Below are 15,127 nucleotides of genomic sequence, written 5' to 3'. Positions count from 1 at the left end.
TCTTTTGCAGCAACTTGGATGGAGCTGGAAAAGATCATGCTGAGTGAGATAAGCCAGAAAGAGAAAGAAAAATACCGATGGTTTCGCTCACAGCAGGAGTATAATGGACCAGGCGAGAAAATAACAAAAATGATGAGCCATATACCAGAGACATTTGGTAGGGGTGGAGTGGGGAATGGGATCAAAAACGGGGGGATGGAGAGGGAAGTGCACGGGACTATGGTGATGGCACACGGGTGACTTGGTGATGGGAAATTCGCGGAGATTACAATTGAGATGAAAAAAAATGTACAAAATGATGTAAAAATAAACTGTTATAATAAAAAAAATTCTAAACAGGAAAAAAGAATTTCATTTTTCTTCCAACCCTTCTATTGACCTTTTAATTTTGACTACCACGTTTTTAATTTCCAAGGACTCTTTCTGGTCCTTTGAATGTTCCTTCTAAACCTGAACTTGTTCCCCATATAATGTGTCTTCTATTTGCTCTCCGAGAAGAATATGCGTAAGAGTTTTTCTAGCATGGCTTCCTTGTGTTTTGTTTTTGTATCTTCCTTCCACGTCATCATCCCCCCTCACCTCTTTTGGGGGGGTTGGATTCTTTATTGGCCAACAACTATGAGCACAGTTCTATAGAGCTAACAGAAGCCCCTTGCCGGGGGTTGGCTTTACTCTGGGCTGACTATAGGGAGGTGGCCATGGTAAGGGGTGGGGCCCAGATGGCAGTATCTGAGATTTTTTTTCTCCTAGCCTCACACCAGTGTTTGGGGAAGCTTGTGTTTTAGTTGCCAGTTTTTATCTTCACCCTTGAACTCCACCACACCCATGTCGCTAAGGCTGAAACTCTCTGTGCAGTGAAATATTAAAATGTGCATTTTTCCCCAGTCCTCTGCAAATTTGATGCTGCCAGGTTTACGCCAATTTTATAGAGGATTAGTGAATATTGATGAGGTTTCCCTACACCCCACATGGCCAATATGTTAAAGGGCCAACCTGAAAGTAGAATTCTGCATACAATGGTGACTTCTGGTTCATTTCAAGGGAAGTGGTGAATGTTTGCTGATTGATTACTAAATACATAAATCTCAACATTCCCACTGGTAGACTTCAGGAAGCCTCACGAAGGGCAGTCTACAGCACAAAATAGGTTTCTGATAACACACATTGAATGAATGATATGAAAGATATTGCAGAGTGAAACCTGTGTAGTTCCACGTACAGATACGTACTTTCAAAAATGAGAAGGCGCAGTCCTGACTTGGGCGGGTGGGGAGCTCTTTCCCTTACAGGGAGAGGGACCTGCAAAGCCATGCCAGCAGGCAGCCTCCCACGTCGTCACCTCAAATGCCTCAGTGTTCGTGCCCTTCAACTGAGAAACTCCATGTCATACAGTTCAGGTGTGGAAACATCAGTGTTGTATTTTAGACAAAATTTATCATTTTTAAGTACACAGGGGATAGAGCCCCTTCATACGCTCCAGGAACAGTTTGTTTAGATCTAATTTATAATATGAAAGTGACCTGAATGTTCAAAAACAGGGGAGCAGTTAAAAAACCAAGACATGTTCTTTTGGTGGAATATTATGTTCTTAAAAATTGTGTTTCTGGGCCCTCCCTGGTGGCGCAGCGGGTTAAAGCACAGCACTGAGAAGTTAAAGCCACTTCTGCATGAGTTCGATCCCTGCCTGCCCCGGAGGTGACCACATGGCGCAGCAGACCTCTCCTGACCCGCCCGCTGCTCCCCTCAGCAGTGTACTTCGTCGATCTGCCTGTTCTGGCTCCCCACTCTGTCTCTGGTGAAGCCTCTCGCCGCCCGAGCCTCTGGCCTGTACCCCAGTTCTGTATGAACAAATAAATCTTTTTTCAAAAACAATTGTGTTTCTTTATAGTAGCCAAAAAGTGGGAAGAAAACAATCATCTATCATGGAGAAACACAATCAGGCCACCAGGCACCAGACCATCAATGTATTTGACCACGAAAAGGGGGCAGCTCTGACACTCGCTGCCACGTGGAAGGTGCCGGAACACATGATGCTCAGGGAGAGAAGCCAGACACACGAGGCCATGCGGATGCAGCCACTGGCGAGAGGTGTCCCGACCAGCGCAGCCCCAGGGAGTGCGCCGCGTGTGCCTGAGTATGAAGGACCGGGGGTCTGCATGGGGCATGACGGCCAGTGGGCACTGGGTTCCCTTCATGGTAATGGAAAATTCTGGAATTCAATAGGTGGTTGTATAATATTGTGAAAATATTAAAACCACCGGTCTTAAATAAACTGGTGAGTTCCCTAGAATGTGGACTTTGTCACAATTTCAAACAGCTCTTTCTTGTACTATCTCCAGAAGAATTAAACTAGATAGTCTACCTAAGCACGCCGAGAACGCCAGAGAAAGCAGGGGTGTTGTGACGGCAGGTGAAGAACAGCAGGACTCAAAGGTGACGTAACAGCCAGCTCGCGAGAAGACGGGCGGGAGGCCTGGTGCCTGGGGGGGGACCTGACTTCCCTTCCTCCCTTTTCTGAAATTCCAAGTGGTTTGTAATAGGGAAAATCCAAAGTATTGTAACGCCTTTTGCTGTGCTACAGACACAAAACTTACCACTTTAAAGTCCACTGCTCAGTGGCATTGACCACGTTCACGCTGTGGTACAACCACTTCTACCCTCCAGCTCCAGAAGGTTCTCACTGCCCCAAACTGAAATTCGGCCCCATTAAACACCAGTGTCCCTCCCGCCCCCAGCGCCTGGTACGCACCATGCTGTCTCAGGGGCCTCCTGTGAGTGGACCACCGGGTGTGTCCCTTGTGTCTGGCCTGGTTCACTGGCCATCATGTCCTCAAGGTCCACCCATGTTGCAGCTGTGTCAAAATGTCCTTCCTTTTTAAGGGCTGAGTACTACCCTAGTGTGGACGGACACACTGTGTGTGTTCATTCATCGACAAACTGGGTTGCTTCCACCATTTGGTTACAAGGAAACACGCTGCCGCGAAAAGTGTGTGAATATCTGTTTCCCAGCACATTTTATTTTTCAGAGCTCAGGCAGGCACCAACAGAGTGCCACTTCCCCTTCCTCTCCAGGCTGCCTTTTCTAGCTGCAAGAGAAACATGGGTCCCCTCGACTTGTCCACTGTGTAGGTCCTTAATCTGCTTTGCCGGAAACACCCTCTCACCCCGGAAGCCACACTAACAGGTGACCGGGGAGAAGTTGGAGTGAACACTTGCCCAAACAAGAGGCTGGCCTCAGCGGAGGCCTCAAGGTGCCCCCGCCATCACTGCGGGCGGCTTACTTCAGGCCAGGGCGCCACCACGCTTGCACTGGCACCTATCTCTGTGTGTTACCAGTGACTCTGCAGATGAAGCTGACAGATATGCCCTTCTGATTTCGTCTTCCCTGATCTGCCTGCCAGGTTTGGCTCCAGTCCTGCCTACACGGCCCTGCGTCATCCCTCCCACAAGCACCGTCTCCTAGCAACGTGGCTCGCCCTGGCAGCATCCTGCAGCCTCGGTCCTGTGCCCCTGTCTGGGGATTCACCCCCCCGCCCCCACCTTCGGACTTTGCTCTGGTAGACACCTGCCAGCCTCCTGTCTGTTCTGGGGTCTGCTGCCTGGTGAGAAGAGGGCTGGAGAGGGCAGATCAGACGCCACTGCTCTTCAGGCATTTAGCAAGCTCAGCCGCCCAGACGTCTCCTCCATCTGGTCCAACTACATCTCTAAAACTGCTTGAATGTGCTCTCATCTTCTAAACTCGGTTTTTTTGAGCTACGAGGAGGGTAGATTTAACTCTCTCAAGTTCGTGTTTAAATGACCTGGGAGCAAAGCAAAGACCCATCTTCCCAGCAGCCAGGGATGGGACAGGCGCACAGTGGGTTGTGAGTTCGCGAGAGAGGCCTCTGCCAGGTGTCAGGGAGGAAGTCGGCTGTAAATACCACGTGTGGGACCCAGCAGCGAAACACGGGACTTTCCACAGAGGAGGTGCTGCCCTGTCACCTCTGCTGTTTACGTGCTTCGGACCGGTGCAGGGGACGAGGTACACCCGGACGCCCGCTCTGTCCCACTCCCCTAAGGCCTCCTGCCCGGACCATAGAATCTTCTCCTGGCAGTGGCCTGAAGCATCTGACATTTTTCCTAAGTGCCATGTACCCGACTGGTTCTAGATCCTGGGGCCAACTGTGGTGCATAAAGTTAAGGCAGGTACCGTCTCTCGTGAAGGCAGATGACAAGTGGTTCTAACGTGATGTGTGGTATAAAGACAATATGCATGGAAGGAGGCCCGGGCTGAGGGTCCCAGGAGGAGGAAGGTGGGGTGGTCTGCGCTGTTCAGATGTGGGGCGGCCTGTGCCAGCCCCTGGGGCAGGAAGCAGTTTGGCTGAGACCTAGTGGAGACTGGCACTCTGGAGCGAGTCTGAGGGAGGAGGTGGCAGGCGGGTTCTTGGGGGGCCCCGTTGGATGGGCGTTCTCTCCCAAGGGAGGGGTGGCTGGGCAGACGCACCGCAAAAGTGATGGGTAGGTCGTCCTGGGGAGAACCTCGCGGGGTGCCGCCAGCTGAGGTGGTGAGGTGGCGAGGTGCGGGCCAGGGGCAGAGCTGCAGAGGGCGAGGGGCTGGGAAGCGCTGTCGGGGTGTAAGGTCAGGAGGGGTCCATTTCCCAGGGTAGAGAAGGTGGCTTGCCTCTCTGGCTTCCTGTCCGAGCAGGTAACACGTTTGTTAGCAGCAGGCCGAGTTTTGCCTGAGGCTCCTTGTGCCAGGGTCTGCAGGGGCCCTGCTCCCCGTCCTGGCCTGCGTTCACCCAGCCTGCGCTCTGGGCCTGCGGACAGCTTTTCCACTGTGGCCCCAGCCTGCCCTTCCCGCCCGCCCAACTCCCTCCCAGCCCTGCAGCCCAGCTGCGGCTGCCCGAGGCTCGGAGCTCTGCCAGGAGCTGAGCTGGTGAGCAGGACTCCATCTAAGACCCTCCCCACCCTCCAAGGTTCTCAGTGAGGATTCCAGGAAACTCGGTGGGCAGCCTCGCACTGGGCTTCGCCGCCCTTTCCAGGAAGCCTGTGCAGGCCCCACGACTAACGGGCTGGATCTCAGCGCCTGGGCCGGGCCAGGGTGGGCTCTTGCAGCAGTCTGCAGTGGCAACTATGAAGCTCTTGCCTCTCGGGTCTGGCCCAGCAGGAACCAGGCTTCTCTGCACCCCCAAAGAACACAGTGTGGGGACAGCCTGAGGGTGCCCCAACTGGGGGTCACGGCCCATGGGCAGCACCAGCCCCCTGAGCTTCCTCCCTATCCACTCAGGTCAGCGCCTCAGGAGAAATGCCAGCCGCTCACCCGCGCTGGGAGAGCACCGCAAGGGCTTGAGCAAGAGGCTGTGCCGTCCACGCCAAGAGAAGAGCAAGTGCCTTTATTGCCCCGCCCCCAAGTGCCAGGCGGCTCTACAAGACATCAGCGCAAAGCCACATGGAGGCCAGAGGGCCAGGCATGAAGTCAAGGAGGCTTCCACCCAACGTGGACACTTCACTGTCCCTGGGCAGAAGGCCAAGGAAAAGTGAGGCTAGGACTGATGGGAGCCGGGGACCCCCATGCCCAGTAGCAGGCATGGCGCCCACACCCTGTCCCACTAGGTTGGGCCTGGAGACCCCTGACTCAGACCCAGCTGGACCCAGGTCAGAGGCCAAGCCCAGGCCCAGATGGACTTTAGAGAGCAACCCCTCTGTTCTGGAGAAGGCACACAGTGGTACAGGGCTGAGGGGGTCTCCTGGTCAGGGTGACCAGTGTCAGGCCACGATGTTTCTGGGGGGCAGGGGCAGTGCCGGCCTTCATGCTCAGCACCCCCTGGCCCAGTCTCACTCCCCACATGGAACAGGGCATGAGATCGGCTCAGGCCCCAAGACCTCCGATCCGGGGAGCCTCGCAGGCTGAGGAGGGGAGCGGACCCAGTCTGGGCACACCCGAGAGCTAGCGCCCAGCACCCAGCCCTGCTCCCCACTACCTGTTCCTGAGTCTTCCAGACCAGCATCCCCCAGAGGGCTCGACCCACGTGATGTCAAGTCCACTCATGGATGGAGCGTGCAAGGAAGGCGCTTAGAAAGCCACATCCTGGGAGGCCGCAGGGAGTTTAGAGCCACGTCAGCCAGCGTGGACTTTAAAGTCGGCGTGGGCACCTTGTACCCTGCCTCTGGGGCAGGCCCACGTGTGGGTGAGGGGTGCTCCCCAGCCCCCGAATCCCATTGCCCAGTGACCGGATTAATGATCTAAAGCACAAGTGTTTGTAAGGAAACACACAGAACATTACTCTTACTCCGAAGCAAAGCGGGACTGTCCGGCTGGGGGTGCGCTCCGCTCAGTGGGGCGTCCCGCCCAGTCCGCAGGAGGCCAGCCGCTCACAAGGCCCTCGGGCCCGCTGATCCACCTTCCTGGGGGCCTCGTCCTCCTCCAGCTCCCCGGTCTCCCGCGGCCGCTTCCGGAAGCGCGCCCCGTAGCTGGTTTGGGGCAGCCGCAGAGGGCCCATGCCCAGGACCTTGTGGATCTGCCGGAACGCCAGCATGCGCAGGGCGTGCTGGGGGCGGCGGGCTGTCAGGACCCCCCGCCTGAGCCTGGGCAGGCGTCGCACACCCGGGGGCTTGCGATGTCAAACTCCAGTCTCCCCCTCAATAATGAGTATTTTGGGGATCCCGTGGGGATAGCGGATGGCAAGGACCTGGCTGGGAAGCCCCTGGGAACATCAGCTGTGTCCTGCCTCCCCACAGGGACCCCAAATCCCACATCTGCCAGTTCTGACCATGAACAGCTTAACTCACGGCCAGTGTGTGTGGGGGGGACGACTGTCTCACGAATACCTGTGTGGGGTTGGCCCAGCGGGCTGGGCATCGGAGATCCAGGACAGGCCCAGCCAGTGAGCCCCACCTGTGCCTCACGGGGGCAGCTCTGGCGGAGTCAGGCTGACCCTGAGCCAGAAGCTGTCCTCGCACCCACCGGCCGCCCTCCCGAGGGCCACACGGGTCTCTGGGGGCAGCCAGGGAGGGAAGGAGAACCCAGACCACTTCCTGGGACTCTGAGCACTGAGCTGGGAGCCAGGGGCTGCCCCTGCCTGTGGGCACCGGTCCAGGAGGCGCGGATGGTGGGTTGGCCCTCCTAACCTGGGCACTGGCCGTGATGTCCTCCCGCTCCTGGAGGGTCATGGACCCGAGGGCATCCACCTGGCCTCTCTCGCAGGGATCCTGGAGCCCGGGCCCATCTTTGGGGGGAGGGGCGACACGGGAGAGAGCATCATGATCAAGGACGGGCCCTGGCCCTCTCAGGACCGCGGGGCCAGAGCACACACACCTTGGCTTTGACTGGAGCCCAGGTGCCTGGGCTGCACAGGTGTGCTCTGCAGGGTCTCTGCCGGCCGCCCCTCAGCCCCGCGCATCCAGCAGAGCTGGATGAGCACGCACGTGTGTTGGCGTGTAGCTACACATAGGCTCAGCCCATAGCCCAGGGCGTTACCCTCCCCCCAACTAATAGGTCACCCTGAGATTACTGCTCGCACCTCCGTGTCCAGCACCTGAGCACAGAAGGCCCGCCCCTGCCTTGCTTGCTACTGTAAGCGCCACTATGGCTCATCCCTGTACAAAGCCCACCACTGAGTTCCTGGCATTTGCTCTGGAAATATTCCCGCCAGGGACGGGGGTGGGGAGGTGGGGGGGGTGGGGGGGGCTCCCCAGAAGGGAGCATGCGGGCAGAGCATGGTGAGCTGAGACGGGCGGCTCACCTGCTCCCACCTGCCTCCCTGCCCCTGCCCTCCCGGCCTGAGCTTCCAGCTCACTTTCCTCTGTGAAACTGCCCCTGTGTCTGGCTCGCGCCGCCTGCGTTGGGGGCTGTCAGGACCCTGTGTCTACTGCTTGCCGGTGTCCTGGGCTGGCTGGTGAGGGGGGCTGACCTGTCAGGAGAGCCCCTGAGGCCACACACTCCAGGACCCGTCTCACGGCGTCCCCGGGGCTCAGCGGCCCTGTCGCACTGCTCAGGACCTTCTCCACCAGCAGCTCCAGGGCCTGGAAAGGGCGGGAACAAAAAAGGGGAGGACACCATGGCTTCCCGTCAAGTGGTTCTGCGGGTGTCAGCCCGAGGGTTCCCAGGGGGCACCTCCCAGCTCTTTCCCTGACTCCAACCATTCTTCTTCTTCTGTGGAGGGTGGCCAGGAGGGCCTTGTGACCCCTGGTTCGCTCACAGGTAAATTTCTGTACTCTGCCTCAGTTTCTCCACTGGCTAAATCCAATTGACAACAATACACAAACTAGCGCAGGCGGCTTGAAAAAACCAAGCTCATTCTCCTCGGCCCATGCCCACAGAGCGAGGGTATCAGGACTGATGATCGCCTCAGGCCTGCTCCCTCCCCCAGGAGGGAGGATGGGGATGTCGAGGCATCCCAGGCAGGGCCTGGTTGTGTCTGCAGTGGGATGGGGCTCATCTACATTGACAGGACTTCAACGCCTCACACTGTCTCGTATGTCATTGGGCGGTTGGTTATGTGCATGAGGGCAGCACAGACTCACACACGTAGGGGTGCGTGGATGAGGTGTGACCCCACAAAGAGACAGGTCAGGGTGGGGCACAGTACAACCCAGCAGCTTGTACTGTGGCTTGGGGACTTGGGGTCATCATGGGGGCCCCTGGATCTTCTCTTCTCCTCTCTTCCCACGGTATTCTGGGTTCCCCTGATCAGGGGCATCAAAGCCACAGGGTCTCCCCTTCAGAGGAGGTGGATCTGTGCCACTTGCTCAGACAGAGGCTGCTCTTGCCCTTGCCAGGGCTTCCTCGCAGATGCCCACAGGTCTAGGCAAACACTGCGCGATTCCCTGGTGCTCTGCATTTGCATGCCAGCCTGGCTCAGTCTGCAAGGCTGCAGGGCTAAGCTAACAGCAGGCAAATCAGGCTGCACTTACAGCAGGCCTCTTCCTGGTCCCAAGGGACCTCCAGACACCCTTCCCTGGCCTGCCACCCCCAGGCCTCGGGTGACATCTGCCACTTCCTGAGAAGCCAAGCCCTGGAGCACAGAGAGGAAATGGGGCTGGACCCTAGGCTCCCCCCTACCCCCCCAACCTGGGTCAGCCTTACCCAGCCTGGCAAGGCTCTCCAGGAGGGCACACGCCGGCAGAGGTCCCGAAAGAGCCTGATGACAATCACGCATAGCTGCAGGCTGCTGGCTCTCGCCTTTGGGGGAGGAAGCACAGGGTTGGGGTTCAGGGCTCCTACCCTGGCAGCGAGGCCCACAATAGCCAGCCTTGGGCATGGCCCACGGGGACAGAGCCTACTTCTTGCTGGTCACAGTTCTAAGCTCCTGATGCCAGCTACTGGGTGGACACCAGGAATTCCCAGCACAGGGCACTGGCCACTCAGGACCCACTCGAGTCGAGCGGTCACGAGCCAGCGCTCACGACCACTTACCACTCAGTGGAGACTGGGCCAAGCCGCTGACTAGGGGCGCGGCTCACCACGTGTCCTCTGTGTCTGGGGCCTGCAAGCCGAAGCTGCAGCCCAACAGACAGCCGGCGCCCCTCCCTCCCCGCCCTGGGCCCTGACCTGGAACCACTTGGCGTGGCGAAGGGCAGCCAGGGACTGCAGGCACTTCTCTGGGCTCAGGACATCTGGGTCAGGCAGAGGCGTCTCCACTCCTTCTAGAAGGAAAAGGAGAGCGGGTCCTGAGGACTTGTGGACAGGAGCCCCCCGCTCTTTCGGCTTCCTGGGTCCTTCAAGTCTCTGGGCCCCATTTTACTGTGAAAGACCCTCAGCCCACTCCAGATTGTCACCCACGCCCCAGCGCCACCCCACTCGCAGCCCCACCCCACACTGCGGATCTGCCACTGTCTCCTCAGAGACAGGAGCAAGAGCAGCCAGGCTGAGGGCGCCTCGGTGCTGTCGCCCTCGCTAAGGACAGTTACGATGAAGACTGAATTAAACCAGGCTTCCAGAAACTTCCGAATGCATGACTGAAAGGGGAAGTAGGTCAGATTGGAATACCCTAACATGACAAAGGCCTCTATGTCTGAAAAAAATTCAGGCCCATTTCACTTTCTTTCTTTCTTTCTTTCTTTCTCACTGATTCCAGAATATTCTTCCCACTTTATTCTAGGAGAACCTGGTTTATTTGGGTTAGCACAGGTTTCCCTTATAGCCATAAAGATCCCCATGGAGCTCTACCTACCACAGGCAAATCACTCCTTCAGGCAGAGATGGAAACAGGGGTGTGTTCTTGAGGAAGGCTTAGGGGCCCTTTTTTCAACAGCGGACTTGGGCTGCCGCTATCTAAGAGGCAGGAAACCCAGCCCCACCCCACTCCCAACCCCATCCACCAATACGGGAGGATCACAGAGCCCCTTTCTGTAACTGGGGGTATGGCCGCTGCCTAAGGACACTCGTCAGTGGGGTTTCCGGTTCTCTAAATCCTCCTGTCAGCCTCTGCTATGACCATGGGGCTTCAGTACAGTCTAATACTTCCTGGCCTGGCTGAGCAAACCCTCCAGGCCTCCAGCTAGAACCTAACAGCTTCCCCTACTGCATTTTCTAGATAATTATGACAACTGCTAACAATTTTCAACTTATGGTTCAAAGACCTCTGTTTTTTAAATGTAAGCACTGGGCCTCCCTGGTGGTGCAAGAAATTAAGTCAGCACTGTGAAGCTGCCCCCAGCCACTGCAGCTCGAGTTTGCTCCCCAGCCAGGGAGTGACCCCCAGGGCGCAGCAGACCTCTCCTGTCTCCCTGCTGCTCCCCTCAGCAGTGGATTTCAGTCAGTCTTCCTGTTCTGCTCCTCTCTGTCTCTGGTGAATCCTCTCAGCCTCCCCACACACATCTCTGGCCTGTACCTCAGCTCTTGTATACATAAATAAATAAAAGAAATCTTAAAAAAAAAGTGTTAAGAATTAATTGACTTAAAGCGAAATGAGAGTTCACTGCCTCCAGCCATGACCAAAAACCACGAAGCGGATCAGGAAGACTGGAGTTTGGGGGCTATTTCGGAACTTGCGCAGCATGACGCGAGGAGGTCCGGGGACCAAACCTCGCTGTAACCAGGCTCCGGCTGGTCTCCGGTCTCGTGGTCTGCCCGCCTGCCTCTCCCAGGCAATGGTGGTCTGCCTCAAGCTTCTGAGCGGGTCCCAAGGAGCGGCAGAGAGACCAGCAGGGTCTGAGGTGACCCCTGCGATGCACAGATGAATGGACTCCAACAGCTCTTGCCGAAGCTTCGGGAACTGCCCCTGGGCCAGAGGAGGGGTGCCCTGATCTGACTCTCAGTCATCTGACACGGCCCACTCACTTCCTCCATTCCCCAGTGACCTGTGGCTGACAGATGTGCCGAGACACTGGGTTACAGCACCCTGCCCGAGACCCCCAGCTGCCAGGGGCCAGGCTGCACCTCGGTCTGTGGAGGGGTCCTCCCGCATCAAGGGTGAGGTAACTGACACAGCGACCTGCATCCTGGGCTCCTCACAGGCGGAGATGATGATGCTGGCTTCGAGGTCGGAGGAGACCTGGTACTTGTCCTCCGTCACCACCTGCAAGGTGCAGACACATCACCAGGCCAGTTACTCCAGCTCGAGGTGCCCGTAACAAGCAGGAGTGTTCCGGGGCCGGGCAGAGGCCGGCCCTGTCCTCCAGGGAGCACCCGCCTGAGTCTTCTGCAGCCTCTGTGTCCCGCGTGAGGCACCCTCAGGCCAAAGGGCGCCCGGGAATCCAGTAGGCCGCTTAGAGCTGGCCCGTGCCAGAACAGCGCTTGCAGAGAGAGGAGGACACGGCCCTGCCCACAAAATGCCACAGACCACCCACCACCACCCCCAGCAGCAGAAGTAAATGTAACAGGGCGATGCCTGGTCACTGGCCAGGGCGAGGCTGGCCAGCCCAGCGTCCACCCCCTGCCGAGGGAGGTCTTCTGGCAGGAGCACTGGGCTCACAGCCTTGACCCACCAACTCCGCCCGGGGGCGTGCTCCCGCGTGGGGAGCTCATTCTGTGTGGCCTCACGGCAGCACCCCAGCCAGTGCCGGCACGTGGCAGCGAGGCAGCCCGCGGCCACGGAGAGGAAAGAGCGCCGTAACTACCACGTGGCCCCGCAGCTGCCGTCAGGTGAGAAGCTCCTCCACATGCGGACATGCTCCTGCGCGTCCGGAGGGCCGGGTCCGCTGGCTTCCCCGGCAGACTGGCGTCCACCCGGCTTGCCCCGCCTCCTGCCGCAGACCCCCGCCCCAAGCACAGGCATCGCGGGGCCCGGCTGCATCACCGGGGCTCCTCCCAGAGGCCCTCGACGCCCTCTCTGGGTGCTGCCCTCCTCGCTGCCCTTACGGCCTCTCCAGCCACGGCTCTGGGGCCCCTTGCGCTGGGTCTCGGGAGAGGGGGCCCTCTGTCTCGCAGCCACCAAGAACCCGGCCTCCTGTCCTGAGGGCGCCTCACAAGGAAGGTGGGTTTGGGGTGGTGACTAGGGCGCTGACAGGCCTTACTTGGCCCCTCACCTTTTGGGACTGTGTGGCCAGGTATGGCTGATGGGCGCTGGTGGCAGACTCCTGGGCCCCAGGGGTCACAGAATTGTCTCTGCACCCCAGGGATGTCCCCCCCACCCGTAGTTACGCAGTCTTTCCACAATGGCCAGGGCGTGGGGTTCCCAAGTCAGACTTAGGGTTCAAATGCTTCCGCTGGAGCCTCCCTGGTCCCAGCGAGGCTTCAGGTCTTTGACAAACAGGGAGCCCAAGACCCACCTGGGGTTGCTGTGTGGATCCCAGAGTTTCTGCCTGGGAGAGGCAAGCACCTTTGGCATGCCTCCTGCATGCAAACCTCAGGCTGGTCTGGCATGTGAACTGCACCACTCTCCCGGCCCACCACAGCCTCCACCGAGGCCCCCCACGCTGCACCCCACCTGCACGTGCGGCAGGGTGGGTGCCATCAGCTCTCCCACAGCCTGAGCATTTCCGTGGGCTCAGGTGTGGTTTAGCTGCTGGCTGTGAGTTTCCACAGACAGGGTTGTGTCTGGACCTCGCTGCACCCCTGTGGCCACAGCCAGCTGGCGTGTCACAGGCCTTAGAAAGTGCGTGGTTCCGTTGCAGCGCCTCATTCCCTGGCTTCACACCCTCGAGCCTCCCCACACACCTGCAAAAACAATTCTGCCTCACCTCACACAGCCGCCAGCCCAGCCCGACCCGTCCTGGCCCTCAGGTGCGCTCCCCCAGGGGCTCCCTCAGCCTTGCCAGGGCAGGCCCCGCCCCCTCAGGCCTGGTGTCTGCACACACTGGTCCAGTCAGGAGCCGCCCTGGCACCGTCTCAGCCAGTCTCTTCCCAGGAGCTAAAGTGTGAGTTGGCACGGGAGGCTGGGCTGCTGCAGCAGTGCTCGCCAGGTGGAGGCGCCTGCTGAATTTTCCGGGAGCAGCGCAGACAGAAGCACTGGGAAGGCGCTGTGGGCTGCTTCAAACCTAAACCGGTCAACCTTTTAACCGGCGGGACTCTCTTCCCAGCCACCACCTCAGCGAGGAAGAACTACGGCAGCAGCACAAACAGGCTAGAGCAGGAAACCCAGCCCGCCTCCCGCACCCTAGAAGTGGGTCCTCCCCTCTCCCACTCTCCAGGTGAGGACAGGAGTCGCATCTGGGCGCCATCTGCCCCTCCTGGTGGCGCTGAGGCGCTGCCCGGTGAGCCGGCCCAGGCACCGCGGCCTGCCTTTGAGGTACTGTAATTTACCAGAGTACACACTTGGTGATTCAGGTGACCAGAATCTGTTTCTCATTCATATTTGGTCTTTGTTCAGGGTTCCTGGCTCCCAGCTAAGTGTTAGGAGGGATAAAGAGGTGAGTGTTGTCAGGTGAATGAGGTGGCATCTGGGGAAGCATCTGGGTGCGGGGACGGGCCTCCAGGGGCAGAGGCTGAGGTCAGGTCCAGAGGCCTCCGGGGCCATCAGTCCTGCTTGCTTGAGGCGCAGCTGCGAGAGGCGCAGCTGCGAGAGGCCCAGGGGAGAGGGTGCCTGGAGCTGCAGTGGGCCCTGTCCCCACCTTGCCCCGGGGGGCTCTCATCTGGCCCTTCCCAGTTATGTCCTTGGTAATGAATCCGTGATCTAGTGATTAAACTAGGTTTCTGGAGTCCTGTGAGCCATTCTAGCGAATGAATTGACCCTGAAGGGGGGCTATGGGTAACCTCTGCTTTGTAGCCAGCTACTCGGAAGGGCAAATGAGGATGGTCAGGAGACTGAGCCCTGTCCCGAGGAGGCCTGTCGCAGTGCTGGATGGCCGCGTCAGAGCTGCGGTGAACTGAGCTCGCTGGGGGCGGGGCACCTCCACACCATCCGCGCCGGTTGGGCCCGGGAACCCCACCCAGCCGGAACTCGCAATGTCAAGGAACCCTGAGGTTGCCAGTGCTCGCTCAGGGGGACATCTATAAAACCCAACTGCTCTGTGTCTGCTGGTGAGGCCGAGTGTCTGAAAGCTATGAGGTCACTAAGAGCACCCCTGGGACCTTACCAAGAGCTGCTGGGGCAGCTGCTCGGCGACCCGCCGCAGCAGGGTGTGCGTGGGCTTCTGGGAGCAGAGCAGGATCAGCCGCACCTTCCGGTCACCCCGAAGCAGGAGGCCCTTGGCCAGGAGGCCCACCCGCATCACGCCTTTCAGGATCCGAGTGGAGGGGTTGAGGCCACTGAGGAGACAGACCCACAAACACGTGAGAAAGAGGGGCAAGCGAGCCAGGGACCCAGGCCTGTGCAATCGGGCTCTGTGCTCACAAGTTCCTGGAATGTCAGCACCCTGGGGCCCCCGTCCTCAGTTTCCTCATCTGAGAACAGGCGCATGCCCCCTCTGGCGGGGAACCTGGGGGAAGGCGGTGCAGCCGAGAAAAGCACTTGGAACTACAATCAGCACAGTGCGCGTGCTCAGTGCAGCCTTTCCCCACAAACCATGCGCTAGAAAGGCATCACGGTGGCCCCGGGCCTCTCCAGTTGCTTCTCCTCCCCATTTCCTCCCAGCCTGCCCCTCGGCCCCCACCTGTGCCCAGGTCTAGGCCAGCTCTCCACAGGGAGGCTCCCCCCTGCCTAGCCCCCTCAGGCTTCCTCCGCCAGTGGAGGACACCCAGCTTCTTCCAGGGCCAAGGCCACCCCGTCCTGGCCCCCTGGCTCTTAGGCCCCTGGTGCTCATTCCTGAGGGGAGCCGCCGCCTGGGG

General features: G+C 58.9%; 1 protein-coding gene across 1 annotated transcript in view; it reads right to left on the bottom strand.

Moving 5' to 3' along the window:
• Positions 1–5,357: 5,357 nt before the first annotated feature.
• ZFR2 (zinc finger RNA binding protein 2) overlaps positions 5,358–15,127 on the bottom strand; it is a 41,679-nt gene continuing 31,909 nt past the window's right edge. Inside the window, exons 13-19 of the mRNA XM_012729416.1 lie at positions 14,437–14,608; positions 11,360–11,498; positions 9,530–9,624; positions 9,065–9,160; positions 7,890–8,001; positions 7,108–7,205; positions 5,358–6,527 (exon numbers count right to left, since the gene is read on the bottom strand). Coding sequence (XP_012584870.1) covers positions 6,312–6,527; positions 7,108–7,205; positions 7,890–8,001; positions 9,065–9,160; positions 9,530–9,624; positions 11,360–11,498; positions 14,437–14,608 — 928 coding nt within the window. The 3' untranslated portion in view covers positions 5,358–6,311. The remainder of the gene's footprint in view (positions 6,528–7,107; positions 7,206–7,889; positions 8,002–9,064; positions 9,161–9,529; positions 9,625–11,359; positions 11,499–14,436; positions 14,609–15,127) is intronic.

This window comes from Condylura cristata, unplaced genomic scaffold (assembly GCF_000260355.1).
Source record: "Condylura cristata isolate star-nosed mole 26May11 unplaced genomic scaffold, ConCri1.0 scaffold00025, whole genome shotgun sequence".
Classification (NCBI taxonomy): domain Eukaryota; kingdom Metazoa; phylum Chordata; class Mammalia; order Eulipotyphla; family Talpidae; genus Condylura; species Condylura cristata.
This window is presented reverse-complemented; position numbering and strand designations above follow the sequence as displayed.